This window comes from Micromys minutus (genome assembly GCF_963924665.1).
Source record: "Micromys minutus genome assembly, chromosome: 1".
Classification (NCBI taxonomy): domain Eukaryota; kingdom Metazoa; phylum Chordata; class Mammalia; order Rodentia; family Muridae; genus Micromys; species Micromys minutus.
Genome location: NC_137969.1, coordinates 175,985,503 through 176,003,887, shown reverse-complemented (window position 1 = coordinate 176,003,887; position 18,385 = coordinate 175,985,503). Strand labels below are relative to the sequence as shown.

General features: G+C 41.3%; 1 protein-coding gene across 9 annotated transcripts in view; it reads right to left on the bottom strand.

The window, feature by feature from the left end:
* Positions 1–18,385, bottom strand: part of MYT1L (myelin transcription factor 1 like) — a gene marked incomplete at both ends in the record, with an annotated part of 130,621 nt that overhangs the window by 49,270 nt on the left and 62,966 nt on the right. For all 9 annotated transcript variants that reach the window (XM_080922390.1, XM_080922391.1, XM_080922385.1 and 6 more), the window contains 3 exons: positions 13,680–13,748; positions 14,604–14,725; positions 17,276–17,512. In XM_080922390.1, the coding sequence (XP_080778516.1) occupies positions 13,680–13,748; positions 14,604–14,725; positions 17,276–17,512 (428 nt within the window). The remainder of the gene's footprint in view (positions 1–13,679; positions 13,749–14,603; positions 14,726–17,275; positions 17,513–18,385) is intronic.

The window sequence follows — 18,385 nt, the reverse complement described above, 5'->3', positions numbered from 1 at the left end:
TGCAAGTCTGATATAAGAGTTTTAAAATTGTACCATATTAGACAAGAGTGAGAAAAAGACATATTAGGAAATGGAATTCTTTTATCTTTGAAATATTTTGATCTTGGTTGTTGAAATTTTAAATGTAGAAAGTTTTATTTCAATCTTTGTTGGAGATGGGTTAAAATTTAATGCATTAATCATCTTGCTAGGTTAATTATCATTTTTCCCTGATATCACCTGTCTTCTTCCTCCAAATGGTCCCAGAGCCACTCTGGGCTGGTTCTTGCCTCCCTGTGTGGCAGCCTTAACTCAGTAAGCTAATATGCACAGTTCTGTGGGCATCAGATGCCATTCTAGGTACTGTGCAGACATCACTAGACTGATCTTTATAACAATCTCAAATGATCCGTTGGATCTAGAACAGTCAGTCTGCTAGCACTGCTATCATGTTGATCTAGAATACCCCAATCTAGAACAGTCTTCCAGCACTATCGCATTGATCTAGAACAGCCTGCTAGCGTTGCCATCATTTTGATCCAGAACATTCTGATCTAGAGCAGTCTGTCAGCACTGCTATCCACTTGATCTAGAACACTCTGATCTAGAGCAGTCTGCCAGCACTGCTATCACTTGATCTAGAATGCTCTGATCTAGAGAAGTCTGCCAGAACTGCTAACACTTTGCAAATGGAAATGAAAAAGGGAGAATCTTATGAGGACTAAGCTACAGAAATGGCCAAGCCAAGGTCTGTCTGACTTTGGTACATTTTGTCTGTACCAACCTTGGGTCTGCCTTCTGAAACTCTGGGGCCTTGAGCTGAGTAACTTAGGCCACAGATGCTCTCACATCATGCACAGGTAAGGAGACCTTAATAATGTACTTTAAAAGTCTGGCCTAAAAAATTATGGGAAATATTCAGAGAAAAAAAATAGTAGTAGAAAACTGTCTTTACTCAATCTCAGTAGCTACTCTCTTTGATGCCCATGTGCCGCTGAAGCAGTTTCCATGGCAACATCTCTGATAATAAATAGTCAATAGAAAATGAGACATTCTCCATGGAGATAGCAGAGTTCCCCAAGGCCACCCAAAGACAGAAATCAGCCACAGTGGCATCATCCTAGCAGTGAGATTTGGCAGAACCACAACTCAACTGTGAACATGACATCATCATTTGTGTAAAGAATTTCCTTGAGGAAAGCCAGAGTAAATAAATCAATTAGAAGTAGCAATTTGATCATCTACTAAAATCTACTCTGTGTCCAGTATGGTTAAGCACCATGTGGGTTCTGGGTGTGGAGCACTGGGCAGCAGGCCCAAGTCCTGAAGTCAGGACTCCTATGTTCTACTGAGTTATGAGACATTGGCCCACACATGGGAACCTAAACTAAAAATAATGTGTGTTTAATCTAAAATAAGCAACAGAATCAGACACCCAACAGATAAAATTTTCAGGCTCGTGGATGTAGTATACATTTAAAGCTATTTGGTCTGATGCATTTTAAGCAGAAAGTCTCTGACCTGCCTGCCATTTTCAATCCAGTAAATATCATGTAGATGATGATAGAATGCAGGAATCTATTGGATAATCCTATAGAGAGATAAGCAAGCACCCAGAACTCTCAACCAAGATGCAGGATGTGGAGAGAAGACAGAGGGCAAAGCCAAGAGGTTGTTCAACTCACTCCAAGGTAGAGGGAACATCCAAAAATACTTGGAATTTCATTACACTGATCCCCAGAAATAACCCAGTTCTTGAGACTTGATGAGCACACACGAGTTTCACTGCAAAAAGGTCCCAGTGGCTGATTCCAGGAAGTCTCAGCTTCCCGCTCTACAGAGCCATTCAGGTCAGCTACTCACAGAAGAAGATGAGTCACGCTGCATTACTTCTTCCCATTTTAAAGACCGATTTCATTTTCATAGGTATATCATTCTGCTGACTTCAGGTGACACTTGTTGGCTACCTTGTCTGCATAGTGACATACTGTAGGTGAAGACCTAGGCACAATGCTGAAAGGCAAATAGGTTTTCTTGCTGGACGAGGACATAGCTTCCATTCCAGTGTTTGGTTTGGTAGACAAGAACATCTATCCTCCACTCTTTACCCAGTAGCTACTAGTCCTAGTTTAGGAATGAGATATTTATGTGGCAGCAGAATATGATGCGACATTATTCTGTGTGTGCTGTCCTTTTGTGATCTCTCTGGTACACTGCATCTGGGTTCCACTCCTTTGCCACCATGGCCACTGCTCTATTCTTTTTCACAGAAAGCAATGCCATCATGATGCCCATCATCTTGGGTCTATTTCCAACCAGCTAGCAAGGTTTTTGTGAACCTCCCTGTTTTATCATTTAGAAAAGGCCACAATTCCAGTGACTTGCTAGTCTGTATACTGATCCATCCATTATTGCTTTCAACAGTTTTTCAAAATTATCTGGAGTCTCAAAATTGAGTTCTATAATAAGAAGTCTCATTTGGCTCATTAACATATTAGTCCTTGGATTTCTAACAATAGGTTGAACATGGGGGAAAGATGACCACATGTATAGACCCTACTTTTTAGTATATGTCATGGGCCATAGGTGTCCACAGAGTAAGAGGACAAATGCTGCCTCCTGGAAGAAGCCAGAACTCTCTGGAGAATAAGTCCAAGATGATGAGAGAGGCAGTTAAAGGTATAAATCATGCTGTTGTGCTCTTGTTGACAGGTTAGATTATGATAAAGAGAAAGCTGTTAAACCATTTCAAGGATATATGCCTGCAGGGCAAGGGCACAAAACATGTCATAGCATTTCTCAAGGTTGTGTACAACTTAAGTGGTTAATTGAAGAACTAAGGGGTACTGGGAGCTCCTTATCATCCTTCATCCTAAAGGTAAAATAATCTGAAAATATGCACCTGCCTTTTGCGGAATCACCTTTACTTCTCCTCTTTCCTATATCCTACATGCATCAGGCAGTAAGAGACTTAACTACAGATGGACATTAGACACAACAAAAGCTCCGACTTCTAGTGTTTGATCTCTTATTCCACGAACCAATCTCCACAAAGGCATTCCTTTTTACTCCTTTCCTATGGTTTTGATGGTAAAATTTTAGTCAAGAGAGAATCCATAGGGCACTCAGCATACTACTATAACCTGTTCTGTCTCATGACTCCCCAAGATGGGTTATTCTGTTGTCCTTTATGAGACAAAAGAAACATAGGGTTCAATCACACTTACACAATCCCCAATAGTTCTGGTGTCTTCAGAGAGTCAAAGGTCCAGTTTTGAGTTTGAGAACTCAGATTGACCTACATTTATACTGAGGAGAGGCTGGTTCTCCGTCAATACCACTGTCACCTGGGCCCTTGTTCCCAGAACACATTTGCTCCCATTTGCTGTCCCCTATTCCACTGCCTACTTTCTATATCCATGAAGATCCTCTGCTTTCCTACCGCAACAGAAATATGGAAAGCCACATCAGGCAATGGAGCCTTTCCTCTGGAAGCTTTCCTAAAAAGACTGACAATCTTTTAGTGGATCCAACTGCTGCTGTGTTCTAGGACTTCTTCCTAATCCTCTGTACTGGCTTTGTTGGCATGCTCTAATTCTGAAGGCAGAATCCACCTGTGGTATTCCAGATGTCAGAAACCAGAGAAGGCAGAACTCAGATTAGGCTCTATGACAGGGACTCTCCTAAAGACAGGTATGACTCATGAATTCCAAGAGACAAGTCAGACTTCTGTTGCCATTTCTACAGCCTAGATGAGAGTACCAGGGCCTCTATGAAATAAATGACTACCAGTTGTACTAGTCATAGATTTTGTCCACCTGACTCAAACCTGGACACCCGAGAAAGAATCTCAACTTGCTTCCATCATACTGGCCACTGGGCATGTTGGTGGAAGATTTTCTTTTATTTTCTTAATAACTGCCATCTCTGGGCAGGAAGGCCTGGGCTGTTTAAAAAAGGTACTGAGAAAGCCAAGGGAAAGTAAGTCAGTAATGAGCATTTCTCTGTGTCCTCTGATTCAGTTCCTGCCTCTGAGATCCTGCTTGAGATCCTTGCTCCTCTCAAAAATAGACCATAACCCATAAGCTAAAAGAAACCATTTTGTCCCCGAGGTGCTGTTGGTCAGTTTTAGTACAGCAGAGAACTAGGGCATTATGTCATATCCTCTAGCATACCCATGGTAAGGATTTACCCACAGAAGTCTCAGCTACAGAGAAGAACAACATGTTCCATCCCTGCAGATGAGGCTCAAGGCCTGACAAGTGAGGCCTGCAAAAGCAACACTGGGCATCAATGTTTATGTTTCTCACACTGCCTTCTTAGAACGGAAGCTTTGGCTATATGGCCCTACCTTATATAACCACAAATGTAAAAGCGTGGAATCTCTGTTAAGCAGAAGTGTACACTGCAACATTGTGACTAATCAAAACACCAATATTTGGTTATTAATATTTTACTTTCCGTGTTTCATCATTTTTAATTTATATTAGTTTTATACTCAAGATTCATTTAAAACTTCCTTATTTAGTGAACTGCATTTTCTCCCTCACATATGTCAGTATTTAGTAGTTTTATACATTGCCTTAGGTAATTTTCAGTTGCTGCAACAAAACAACATGACCAATGCAACTTAGAAAAGGAATTGTTGAATTTGGGGTTTGCAGTTCAGAGGGTGGGAGTCCATAGCCATCATCCTGGAAAGCATGGCAGCAAGCTGGCAGGTGTTGTACTGGAGCAGCAGCTTAGAGCTTACGTCTTAATCCACAAGCACAAGGCAGAGAGAGAGGGATGGGGGAGAATGGGAGGGAGGGAGGAAGGGAGGGAGGGAGGGAGGGAGGGAGACAGACAGACTGTAGGTGGCATAGGCCTTTGAAACCTCAAAGCCTGAACTCAGCGACACACCTCCTCCAACAAGGCCACATCTCCCAATCCTTCCCAAATAGTTTTACCAACTGGGGACCATGTGTTTAAATGTATAGGGCTATAGTGGTCATTCTCATTGAAATCACCACACTCCACTCCCCAGTCCCCATAGACTCAGAGCCATACCACAATACAAAGTGCATTTAGTCCAACTTCAAAAGCCCCCAAAGTCTTTCATATACACTTTGTATATTTTTTAATCCTAATCAAGTGAATAGTAAATCATCACTCATACTTGACCACAGTAGGACAACATGAAGGATGGCTGCAGATGAAATGAGAAGCAACCATTCATGCTATCAGGGTGCTGGAGTTGGGGTGGTATAGGATGCCCACATGAGCATGCCTAACCAAACTTTAGCGTAGGCTACTACTCCCTACAGGCTATGATACTGAAAATTTCTTTATATCTAAAGATTTACTTCAGCGACTATGATATGCTTGCTGTTTGATACATGGAACTCTCAGCAGCAGAGAACTGATTCTTACTTCTGACCTTTCTCTATATGCTTTGTACACACACACACACACACACACACACACACACATACACACTCACACACACTCACACACACACTCACACACACACACACACACACACACTCTCTCTCTCACATACACACACACACTAATAAAAACAGAAAGCTAGATTAAACAAGCCATGCATACTTGTATTCTAAAATCTGTGAATACATCAAAATTTAAACAGGAATGAAAAATGGGCCATGGGCATCAGTGCCCTTTGCATGCAGAGCTGTTCCTACAGGAAGACATTACTAGCTGAAGCAAGCTCCAAAGGAGATCTGAATGGAAGACTAGCTTCTAGCAAAGCCTTAACATTCATCAACGTATCTACTAATTACATTAGGCCTTTTCTCACTAGAAGGGTGCCTGAAGCCTCTTACTACAACTGCTGGGTCAGAATTTCATACCCGTCTGAACACAGTAAAATTGGATAACAAAACCAAAAGTAAAAGAACCGAGCTTCATGCTGCACTGTGACTTACTCTCCTGTAGATACTAAGCAGTGACGTTTTCGTTTATTTTTCTATGTAGCATACAAGAAATCCCCTGAGAACAGTAATACCTTGAAACTCATGTCATACTCAGTTTCAATCTGCCTGGTACAACATCCAAAAAATAAAAACCTTTAATCTATTTTTCAGTCACAAATAGCATAACGAAGACATCAAGGACTAAGATGGCAAACAATGATTAAGGTAGTAAGCTTCAGAAAGAAAATATTCCTGCATATTGACTAGAATGTAAAATGAATAAGGACAATGTGACAGAGGCAGTGAGGACATGAAGTTCACTTGATCTATGTGGGTATTTACGTGAACAGATTGATGCTGTGTAACTGAGAATGACCATGAACTCCTGATCCTTTTACTTCTACCCGCTAAACACTGGGATTACAAACATGGCATACCACCATCCTTTCTTTATGAAGCACTGAGGCATGAAACTGAGCCTTCATATATGCTAGGCAAGCATTCCACAAATGGAGTGAAATCCTCTAAAAATTATTTAAAACTAAGAACTCAGTCTTTAGGCCTAGTAGCATAATTAGGTGGCTTGTGTCTACTGTGTGGGATGCTGTACAATGAACCTTCTGTCATTTGAGAAAGCTCTATCAAGTTATATGTCCACCTTATCAGAAGGTATCTGCACTGAATTTTTTCCCTTAAAATATCAGGTAGGAGTGGAATATCAAATCATTTTGTAGGATTAGTATGTTCATCATTTCTTTTGATAGGGAATAGGATGTTTACACATCTCAATTCTAAATACAAAACAATTTATGAACTCATGGAACTCAGGTGATTTGAGATTGAGTCAGATGAAATCCAGTAGTTCAAAGAAAGATCTGAAAACAATGCAGCAAAGAACTGGAACACATGATATGTAAGTGTCCTTAGACTGTCGTCCTGGGAGAGTCCAGGCCATGGGTAAGAATAAATGGCTTAGCGCATCAGGCATGCAAACAAGCTAAACCCAGTGGCCCTGCCATAAGTCCTTGCTCTGTCCTGTCTCTCCAGAATTTCCAACCCAGAAAAACTGAAAAGAATCACAGCCTCTCCTGAATATGTCAGGAAAAATATTCTCCAAAATTCCTGTCAACAGTTTCCCAAAGGGAACATATACTCCATTTCCAATTTACTTCATTTTATGCCAGTAACTATAAATTAGAGAAGTCTTTATATGATGAAAACCTCAGATTTATCATTAAAGTCCAGCCTAACCAAATGTCTACAACTGACTAGGCTTCCTGTCCTGACCAGAACTCCCTAGAAATCTAAAGGCTCTTGCTTCTCAGAATTACCCCAGAGGAGCAATGAATGAGATAAAAATAGTCTCATTCTTAGTCAATAGGAAAGGTTAGATCTAACAAGCAATGAATTAAAAAGAACACTCAGATAACTGTGTGTCATGAAAGCAAAATACCTAGCCCAATAACCGCAAAGTGTGTACATGTGTGTGTACATTGCATGCACGTGTATAAATTTATAGTGTGTATATATAACAAAAATTCAAACATAATTGATATGCTTCTAAAATAAATACTTAAAAGTAACAGGAATAGGGTGTTGTCATTTGGCTAATATGCATCAAATATACTATGTAATTCCAATACTCTTTTCAAATAAGAAAACTAATGCTGCCTTTTTCTTAGGTTGAAATATCATTTCAATGTATTATCATTACAATATTATTCTGTAGTTTTTGGTATCTGAATTAAATACCCTCTAATTTCTGTGTGAGAAGTAAAGTGCACCTCAAGGTCTCACTCACAATTTACACTACTCCCCAAGTTTGTCATTAAAAACTCTAACAAGTACGGAGTTAGCTCTAAGTGAAGGACGGAGAACAAGCTTTCTTGCCTGTGGAGGACAAACCCAACACTTCCCTCTCTAAGTCCAGGCTTAGCAGGTGGATTGGTGCAGTGCAAAGATAGTCACAGTAGGTATCCAGGATATGTAGCCAATTAAAGGTCAGCAGGATGCAGTGTCTGCTGAAGCCAGCCTCTCTTTCATGAACTTGCTGATATTTCAAGTGATTTCCTGGCCAGCCTGGGAAAGCAGGTCCCCACTGAGAAAGCTAAAAATGGCTTAATTTCTGCTTGATATTTTTTTGTAGCTGTGTAAGGCTTGGGGAGATTTTGTGTGTGTTATTTTTTCTTTTTGTTTTTAATAAATGGTAATGGGGTTAGAATGATGGCTCAGCAGTTAAGAGCACTGGCTGCTCTTCCTTGGACCTGAGTTCAACTCCCAGCACCCACATTGTTGCTCATGATGGTCTATAACTCTAGTTTCGAAGTACCTGACCTTCTGGTCTTCTCTGGCACCAGGCACACAAATTGCACATGAAAAAAATATCAGATGAAAAACATTCATACATATAAAAAATAAAAATGTTTAAAAGGATAAGATATTAGCAAAAATTTTTAAGTATTTTATTTTAAGTCTAAGATGGAGACTAGAGTTTGAAGGAGGGCCTTCTCAGTCTGGCTAACTCTGCTGCCTCTCCAGATAGCGCTAAGTCATCTTCCATGAGTACAGGGACAGCTCAACTTCCATCCTAGCTTGAAAACCACCTTTGTGTCAAGAATGGTTGTTGGTTTCCTATGAGAAGTCATTTTAATACTGGCTCACATCTGGCTTATGATGGCTACATATATGCTCTGGACATGTAGAGGTGGTAACAGGAGTGCTGGAAGATGGGTGATATTTTTGCAATGTATGTCCCTTCTCCTTTCTGTTGGGGACTGAAGCTGGGGGAGCCCCTGGATCTAAACTTAGGGTTTCCCAAGCCTGAGCCATTGTCTTGTCCTCTCCAGTGGTCTCTTGTGAAGATCAACTATAGCAGACAGCTTCCCCACCATTCTGTTATACTCAGTATCTGGGCTCTACCATTCTAGGATACTGCTTGTGGCTCTGACAACTAGCCCCTCTTAAGTGTTAGGGCAATGTCTACAGCATTATCTTACCATGGACTGCATTTGCTGCCATTTCTAGACGGCTGCATACTCTTCCCTAGGGATACTGTCATTTCAGAAACAGAAACTACCTTGATAATTTTCCCTCTCTGGGTTCCAGCTGGTGGGTGTTTTCTAGAGACCCAGGATTGCTGAACCTTGACCCTGTTAGTTATGTTGGCATCCACTGAATACCTACTGAGCTAGCCCAGTGCTACTGCCATCTACAGATTTAAAACAAAACAAAACAAACCTGAGGCAAGAGGAGATCACCTGCTGCTACATCAGAGGGTCTATGGTCTGAAGTTCATGTTGTAGCAGGTTTTTCATGAAAAGAGTAGGTCTTGGTCATAATGTTTGCTTTCCTTATATTAACTGAATCTGATGTTTTACTCTGTGAACTTTATTATAATCTGCATGGGAGGTGGTAAGGGATAATCACACAGCACAACTAAGCTGTGTCTGGATAATTCTGAGTTTTGCATAGCAATGACCTCTGTTCACTATTTATTTGTATGTGTGTGTGGGGGGGGTTAAAACAGATGCTTTAACTTACTCATTCCATCTTACTAAATGCAGACCAGACATTAAAAATCAATCAAACAAACAAACAAACTGGGCTCTGGAAATTAAGTTCACATCTTTGTGCTTCAAATCAAGTACTATGTTAATAGAATGATTCCCCAAGTCCATAGTCTTCACCAGAAAACAACGCATGTGAAGATCTCCCCCAGATCAAGTTTTGCAACACCACTTATCTTCTGTGAAAATGGCCCACTTACCCTAGCCTGGGTGCCTAGAGTAGCACAATGAGCCCAAGCATGCTCATAGCCTTTCTCACAAAGGTGACAAACTGTGGGGCACTATCAACTGGCAAAGCCTTGACAAGCATGACATTTCACTGTGACAAGATATAACTTGTTCTGAAACATAGGGACAGAGAATGGGAGCAGTAGATAACTCTCAGAGCCAGTAGGGACTAAGTCCCAACAAATTGTGTATTGAGTGACAGTCAGAAGGACAACTATATTCTATATCAGAGACATAGTCCTCTGGAAAGGAGGTGTCTTAGGTACCCAGGACCAAGCTAGCTGCTGAACAAATCAATTTTCCTAACAGGACAGGGCAGGGCACAGTGAAATATAAACACTTTCCTCTACCAATCCCTTTAGAGGAGATCAAATCTTACAACTTTTTGTCATAAAAGAGGCTCAATATGTCTTTGGCTAAGGAAACATATTTGTCTGTTAATAGCATATACACAGGGAGAGCAGGTGTAATTCTGAAAGTTCTTCACATGTAAAGTTGTACACAAAGCACACTACAAATGAGGATGATCTCCTGGAGGTCTAAAAATGGGTGAGTTTCCTATTCTCTTACATAGTGTGTCCTGGGCAAGAGATACATAGATAGACCACATGAACCATCTCCTGCCCCTGCCCAGAGCTTACAGCTATACCTGTAAGCCAAAAATGCTCAAAAAATTAGAGAGATTTAATATTTTGGCTCAGTTTTATTGATTTAATTATTTGAATTTATGTTATTTTAAAGCAAATACAACTTGAGTTCTAAGAGTTGCATTTGGCCAAGATTCCTGTATGGCTAAATTCTAAGATCCTAGGGCTTATGCTTATAGAGATCAGAATCTGTAAGCATAGATGCCAAATTCAAGCAAGGAGTAGGACCTACCCACCTTGGTCCCCAGTCAAATAACACAAAGATGCAAAGCAAAGACTAGCCTCAAAGTTAGTTCAAAGTTGCACTCCCAGTGAGTATACGCAGAGCAGCACTGGAATTTCCCTAAGCTAATGATACACATAAAAAGACTGAAGGATCTGTCTGAAGTGTAAATGGAAGCCTGTCCAGCTGGGGCTACTATAAGAGTTCATAACCCCTGTCTGAACCTGATTTTCTTGGCTTAGACTTAATACTGAGATGGCTAAAACCCCACACAGGCCAGCATCTGACAGTGTCTGCCACTGAGTATGACTCATATACAAAAAGGTTCCTTAGTCAGGAGGCTATCTCTATGGCTCTTCAACGAGGCCACCAAGTATGTAGTTGCCTTTGGAGAATTTTAGCCAATGACATTTCAAGAGAAGAAATTTCTCTTTAGAACTAGATTTCACATTACGAGAGCTCCTCCTCAAAGGTCACTTTACTTCTCACCATTCGTCCTTTGCCTCTTGTGGCCTCAGTCTCACAGCAAAGGTGGGTAGGGATGTACTCAGATGGATGGTGCTCCATCCTCCTCAGGCCTTCCTCCCCCCGGGATATGTGATGTGCACAACAGACCCAAGGGCCCAGGGAGCCACTCCACAGTGCTGGTGAGATCCATGCAACAGTTTAATGCATTTTTAATTTATACATTGTACATAATTAGGCACAAATTATTGATTTCTTCTTAAAATTATCCCACAGTGGCTGTTTTAGATGACTGAGCAGAGTGTTGCCTATGCAGTCTAAGACTTTTTGGTCAGTAGGTCATTGGGCAATTTTCATTTTGTCCATGGCTAAGAACCTTCTTCTAATGCTCACCTATAAAAATTCAGTGTTACATACAATAAGAGAAACATTTCTAAGAAATTTCATTTGGTAGCTGAGGTCATTGGGATCCATTTCCTACCACAGTTATTGTTAATGGAGAGTATTGTATGAATAATAACCTGGGACTTGACTCAGTTTCTCATTCAGGTGAGATGCTACTGTGCAACTGAGCAAAGCGTCATTACAACCGCAATAGGCACATCATGAAGTATTCTAAGCTGCAGTATTTCTCAAGGGCAGTTTGTGCTGCTCTGTTTGGGAAAGCTCACAGCAAACCTTCCTGATTTCTATGAGGACATGATAGACTCAGAGCTACCAGTGAAAAAGCTGAGAGAAAAGGCTATCATATCATAATGGTGTATTTATTTATTTGTTTATTTGTGTGTAGGGGACATATTGTCAAGTTAAAAAAATGGCTACTTAAGTTTTAGTCTTTTTAAATAAGACACCAAATCTTCAGTTTTGAAGTCCCATTAACAGAAACAGCTCATTTTGGGAAATTAGTCAAGTTTAGATTTCCAAGTAAGAATTAAGCAAAGATTTCCCAGCAGGGGTCAAGTAGAAAAGGACTTATTTGCAAAGACAAACAGAAAATGTGTATAACTTAGATGAGCCCAAACCAAGCAAAACTGTCTGTTTCCTGGATGGTACAACCTTCTGGCAGGAAGCAAAAGAGGAGGGCACTGGCCAAGACTATGCTGTCTGGAGGATGCGAGGGCAATGCCTTCCTCTGAGGATGCTGAAGAGAAGACCAGCCATCTCCCAAGATGAAATGAGACAAGGAGAACTGTGGCTTGGAGAAACGGCAGGTCTGCCTGAAATGTTAGATGTCTGAAAACATCAAGCCCAGTGCTAAAAGATGTAAGTCAATGTGAACTACTCCATCAGAATAAGGTTCTGGTCCCAGGTCTTAAAACACTAAGCAGTCAGAAGTAATGTGCACATCACACAATAGCTAGTTTCTTGTTTACAGGTGGCCTGTTGCAACTGGAGATATACCAGGCTTTTGCAAAGAATTCCTCATCAAGAGATTCAAAGGAAGGCTGCCCCATCCTGACGTGCTGGCCAAGATCCAAGTGCAGTTGGTTACATTTTGACCATGAGGGAAATGTGGGTTGAAGCCACAGCAAAAAGACGCCTGAGCCAAGTGTGCTGGCTTGTTGCTTCTAAGGCTGTTGCTTTGAGCTGCTAAAGCTATTTGTCCGTCAGGCACTGATTTAAATGCTGCTAGTCTGCAAGGCAAGAGGAAGCCCTCGAGCTGCTCACAGTTTGTGAAGACAACGGCAAGGCAAGAGTCCTGCGTTCGACAGGAGGGCTAGTTCAAGAAGTCACTGAACATGAGCAGGTGGTCTATGGCACTAGGGCCCTGGACAGGGAGCCTGAAAAAAATGACATGGGTGTCAAACAGAAGGCTATGCTCAGGTCACCCCTAGACTATGGTCATAGGGCTGGGGGAGAGGATGGTTGGGGGGTAGGGCAGCATCTTCCTAGCCATGCATAGGACAGAATGGTAGGGAAGGTCAGGAAAGCAGGGGTTATCATTTGAAGGGCAACTGCTGTCATCACACCCCACTGTCAAGCTTAGCTTTGTCCTTACAGACACCTCAAAGTCCACACTGAGTGGAGTGGGTGAGGCTTTAATGTTCTTTACATAATTTCACTGGCTCCTTCTATAGCTTGCTTGGAGATGACTGATGTACACTCGATTACAAAGGAGAACAGCCTCAGTCTGCTGGGGCTGGACTGGGCTCACACTTGTGCCAGAATTATGTTTACAACAGAAAGCAGAGGGAGCTATGGCTAGTGAGTGTGTGTGTGTCTGTGTGTGTGTGTGTGTGTGTGTGTGTGTGTGTGTGTGTGTGTGTATTTCTGTGCCAATACCACACAGTTTCCTGAGCTGAACTGTCACTGGCCTAGGCAGTGTTCAGAATGAAGAACACAAGTTTAAGGATAGGCTGTTACTGGGTAGATTTTTATCTCTGGTGTTCAACTTTTTCAAATGTTAGACAAAAATTTTCTGAACGTTTAAGTGACACTGAAACATTTTTCTTTGGGAGTACATGCATATCTGAAGACAAAAAATCCCAGACAGAAAGGATGTGACAGGAAAGAACTAGAGAGCATCCAACTCCACCAGGCACAGATGTCACTGGAGACCCCGTCCAGACAATCCACTTTCAAACAGGACACTGTTTTTTGTGAACTAACGGCAAAGAGACTCTCAAGGAGAATTGGCAACAGGAATGCTTACTTGAGCTCTTGGGAACTGGTGGCCAGCATACTTCGAATGCTTTTGTCCGCCAGGGGGCAGCCAGACAGACTGTAAGACAGGCAGACACAGTGAGTGAACCCTCAGGCAGCAGCAGCACCCAAACAACACAACACAACATTGAAATTAAAAGTTCAGTGCAGAAGAGCAATGGGCCAAGTGCTGTGTACTGAAGGTGTGTATTATTTAACTCTGAATGCCATCAAGGATATGTTTAAGAACGCAATTCTGTTAATAATTTTAAGGAAAAAAAAAACAGATAATATACACATTTTCTTTGGTTTGAATTTTTGAGGTTTTTGTGAATTTAGGTGGCCTAAGGTTAACAATCCTTGTGTAACATGTAAATGAGCATGGTACTAAAGGGCAGCATACAGCACTCAGAGGGTTGACACAGAATTCAACATTTGTACTTTGACAGCATTGTTGAGGTAAGCTGAAAACAATAAATTGAAAAGACAGAATCCATCATGAGAAAAATGAAGTCACACCTTCTGTGTGAGGCATAATTACCAGTCACATGACCACTCCCATCATACCCTGGAGTTGGACATCTGCCACCAAACAAAAACAAAGACAGCCAGAATAATGGTAAGTATGTTTTTAAAAACTTTTAAAAAGTTTCATTGTTTCCAGCTTAGCTACAATGTCTGCAAGGGGAGTTAAGCACCCTGAAGAAAGCTACAAAATGCATAGGGTTAAACTAAATGGTGCCTCCACACAGTAGAGCGTCACAAAGCAGGTGCAAAGCAGCCTCTGGCTCTGCTCAACTGCAGCTGGAAAACTTCCTAGACCACAAATGTGCATGCTCAAATGGCAAGGGATATATACAGGTCTGTTCTTTAAAAGTAAGCCAGAGAAGGGAGACGTATGAAGAACCAGCATGTCACCTTATGCTATGCTTACGTTATTAAGTCCTTTTTGCTTTCCTTGCACTGAGGGTACTTGGGTTTGGGGCTTGGGATGGTCACCTCCCCGGGATATCTTCTTTCTTCCAGAGCTTCTTGGAATGGGTCCAAATCTTCTGGCTGTAGACAGAACACAGCTTCAGAAATACACAGAGCAACCAAAATCACCAGCTGAAGCTCCCTGGCTGCAAGGTTAACCTGTCTATTCTTTTGTATCTCTTATTTAAAACCCAAATGTATTTTTATTGTGATGAGGCCATTTGGAAAACACAAGGTGATCTGCCCACGGACTACTCAAACTTTACAGGTCTCTAAGAACCAGAAGATATTCTAGAAACCAGAGAGAATTCACCTGGTCTTTTATTTTTATTTTGGCTATCTAGAGTTCAGGAATTTCCTGAACAGTATACATGTGTATGGCTATTACAGGAGACACCTTCCTTAAGCTGGACTTTGCCTGAGGACATTTCAGAGAGGATTTTTGGCCGGTCAATGGGTAGGGTTTTATCTATATGCACTTTTCTACATCAAAGCAATGGAAGACCAAGTACATTAATGTTGTAATTTAAATCTGTTTTTTTCTTTTACACAAAATAATACCTATTTTTGGTGTGTCCATACACGAGTAAGCTAGATTTTCCTAGAGAGAATAATGTACACCTTGCATAGATTTCCTAAGTCTATGCTACATGCTAAAAAGCAAGTTCACTTCTGAATGATCTGCTATGAAGAGGCTTTTGTTACTAGAGGGACGCTTGATTTTAATTAAAATAAATTCAGAGACTATTGCGTTTTTCTTAATGGTCATGGTTTAAGACAAAGAACCCTTACACTTAGTTTGATACTTAAATTTGATCCCATTTATACAATGCCTAAATATTTAACTTAATTTGAAGATTGAGAATAAGAGCCTGTAGTGGTTTAAGTCAGAATGGCCCCCATAGGGTCATCTGTTTAGATACATGGGCATCAGTTTGTGGAATCTTTTGGAAAGGATTAGTGTGGCCTTGTTGTTGTAGAAGGTGTGGGTGGAGGTGGCTTTGGGTTTGTGATCTGAGCTCTCAGCTGTCCATGCTGCCATGCCTTCTCTCTGCCATTGTGCACTTTAATGCTCTGAAACTGTACACCCAATTAAACCCTTCCAATTCTAAGTTGCCTTGGTCCTATTGTTTTATGACAACAATTGAAAAGGAACAAAGGCTGACAGCACCTTAGCTGAGTGAGGTAGCGCATACCCAAGTGCACTGGGGGCTGGAGGGATAAGGCAAGGATTACCATGACTCTGAGGTCAGCCAGGACTATACAGCACAAAAACCAAAATGGCTCAGTGTCAGACCTCTCAACAGCTCCTTTTCCACACTAAGGCACTGTTGGTCTGACAAGTGGACTCTGTATTCTACTCATATTCTTCTTGTTCTTGTTCTTGTTTTTGTTCTTGTTCTTCTTCTTCTTGTTGTTCTTCTTGTTCTTCTTGTTCTTGTTCTTCTTGTTCTTGTTCTTCTTCTTGTTCTTGTTGTTGTTGTTGTTGTTGTTGTTGTTGTTGTTGTTGTTCTTCTTCTTCTTCTTCTTCTTCTTCTTCTTCTTCTTCTTCTTCTTCTTCTTCTTCTTCTTCTTCTTCTTTTTCTTCTTCTTTTTTTTTTTTTACAATGGATAAAGCCCTGAGAACTTTCAGATTTGAGCACTGAAAAAGGTCTCCAGTAAAGAAAAGATATACTTGGGGTTGGGGGGATGACTGATGGCTGAATGGGTAAGAATACTTGCCCTGCAAACACAAGGACCCAAGTCTGAATCCCCAACACCTATGTATAAAGTTGGGTATGGTGTGGGGACTGTTGGCTTCAGTATTGGAAAAGGAGAAAGAATCACAAGAGTCCATTGGCAAGATGGTCTCATTAGATGGTGAATGAGGCCATCTTGCCAATGTTCAATGAGAGACCCTGTCCTATAAACACATAAGGCAGAGTGCCATAGGAAGACAGTGGACTGCCGACTCTGATCTTAGCATGTGGGTACACCCATACACTAACACCCATACGCACAAGTCCAGAAAATGACTTCTCTTTTTTTAGTCCTAATGATATATTATAGTAGTAACTTAACTTGAAAATCCAAACTAAGAAAATATGCTTTAACATAGGCATTTATACAAGAAGTATAGTCTAAGTACTTGGGCTTATTCATGGAACACAGTTAATAAGTACTTATTTTATTTTTAATGCAATTGGGTTTTACTATATAGCTCAAGTTAGCCTAGAATTCTTGACAACTCCTGCCCATACTACTTGGACGATGAGGTAACAGGCATGTGCCACCAAGCCTCCTGCCTATATTGTACCATGAAAATACAGTACCATTTTGTTTGAAAATAAAATAATATGATTTGTTCTGTACTTTCCTGGAGAAACCATTTGTAATGTTGCATAGTTATTAGAAAATAAAATTTTGAAACAGCCCAGTCTGTTTTTCTCAAATTCATATCAGTTACATATCTCCCCTGAACCAACCAAAAATGTTCTCGGAGTCTTGTCAATTAAGGTCAAATTTAGGGAGAAAATGTATTTTCTCCTGAAGAGTGTGCAAATGACTCTTCTTCCCCAAGGCCCTTTCTTGGGCGCACAGCACATACGGGTAGGGGCAAAGAGAAGGTGATCTTATGGTAAGATTACTTACAGTAATTTCTTTGGGGTCATCCTCATCTACCCTCCGGGGCTTCATTTTGGTGTAGTCTACAGGCAAGTCCCAGCAATCCCCCTCACTCAGCTGGAAGCATCGGCTGCTCATCACTGCCTGCTGCTGGGGGGACATGGGTTCCAGGGGTGTCAGGACTGGGCAGCAGCTGTCTCGAGGCCTCTGCTTGTTCATGCTCAGGTCCAGGGTGCCATTCTCATCTACCTCCATGTCTGGGTTCTGTTAAAAGAAAGATGTCTAAGCCAGACCTGACTGCCTTCCCATTTTTTCTGTCTTTCCTGAATAAGGATGGCCATTAGCTAAGATTGAGTTTATCATCCCATATTGTCCCCTCATTAACTTCCCAGGTAAACTATCTCAATCTGCAGGCATGCCTGCTACCAAATGCCTACCTAATAAATTGCTTAGAAGATTTACTCTTCCATTTATCTATCATTTATCTCTATATACATCCGCTTGTCACCCATCTATCCACCCACCCTCCCTCTCTCCATCATCCATGTACTCATTGTCCTCTCCCCATCCATACATTGTCCACATATCCACCTTTGTCATTCCAGTACATTGCACTTATCTTTTTTCCTGAATACTGTGGATTTTCCTGAATTCTGTGGATGACAATAATCACAGAATGGGGGGAAAGGAAAGGAACTGAATGCTGAAGAAAAGATGGAGAAGGTGCTAGAATTTTTCTTCTGACATGAAATCCAGGGCCAAGAGATTTCCATTTCAAAACAGGTGGTATGCAGAACAGTTCCCAAGGCCCTATTATGGGGATTCTGCACTGAGCTGATCTGGATATCTACATATCTGCTACTGAGTCCAATAACATAAAATAAGACATCTCTCTCTCTCTCTCTCTCTCTCTCTCTCTCTCTCTCTCTCTCTCTCTCTCTCTCTCACACACACACACACACACACACACACACACACACACACACACACGCCTTGAAATAGGCCAAGCTTGTCAGTCTTCCTTGTTGACAAAAAGGTGAATGCATTTAGATGGCAGGGAACAAGCAATGTCAAACCTCCATTTTCTCAGGAGAGTTTCCATTCTCAAGGAAAAATGTGACCTCTAACTTGAGCAAC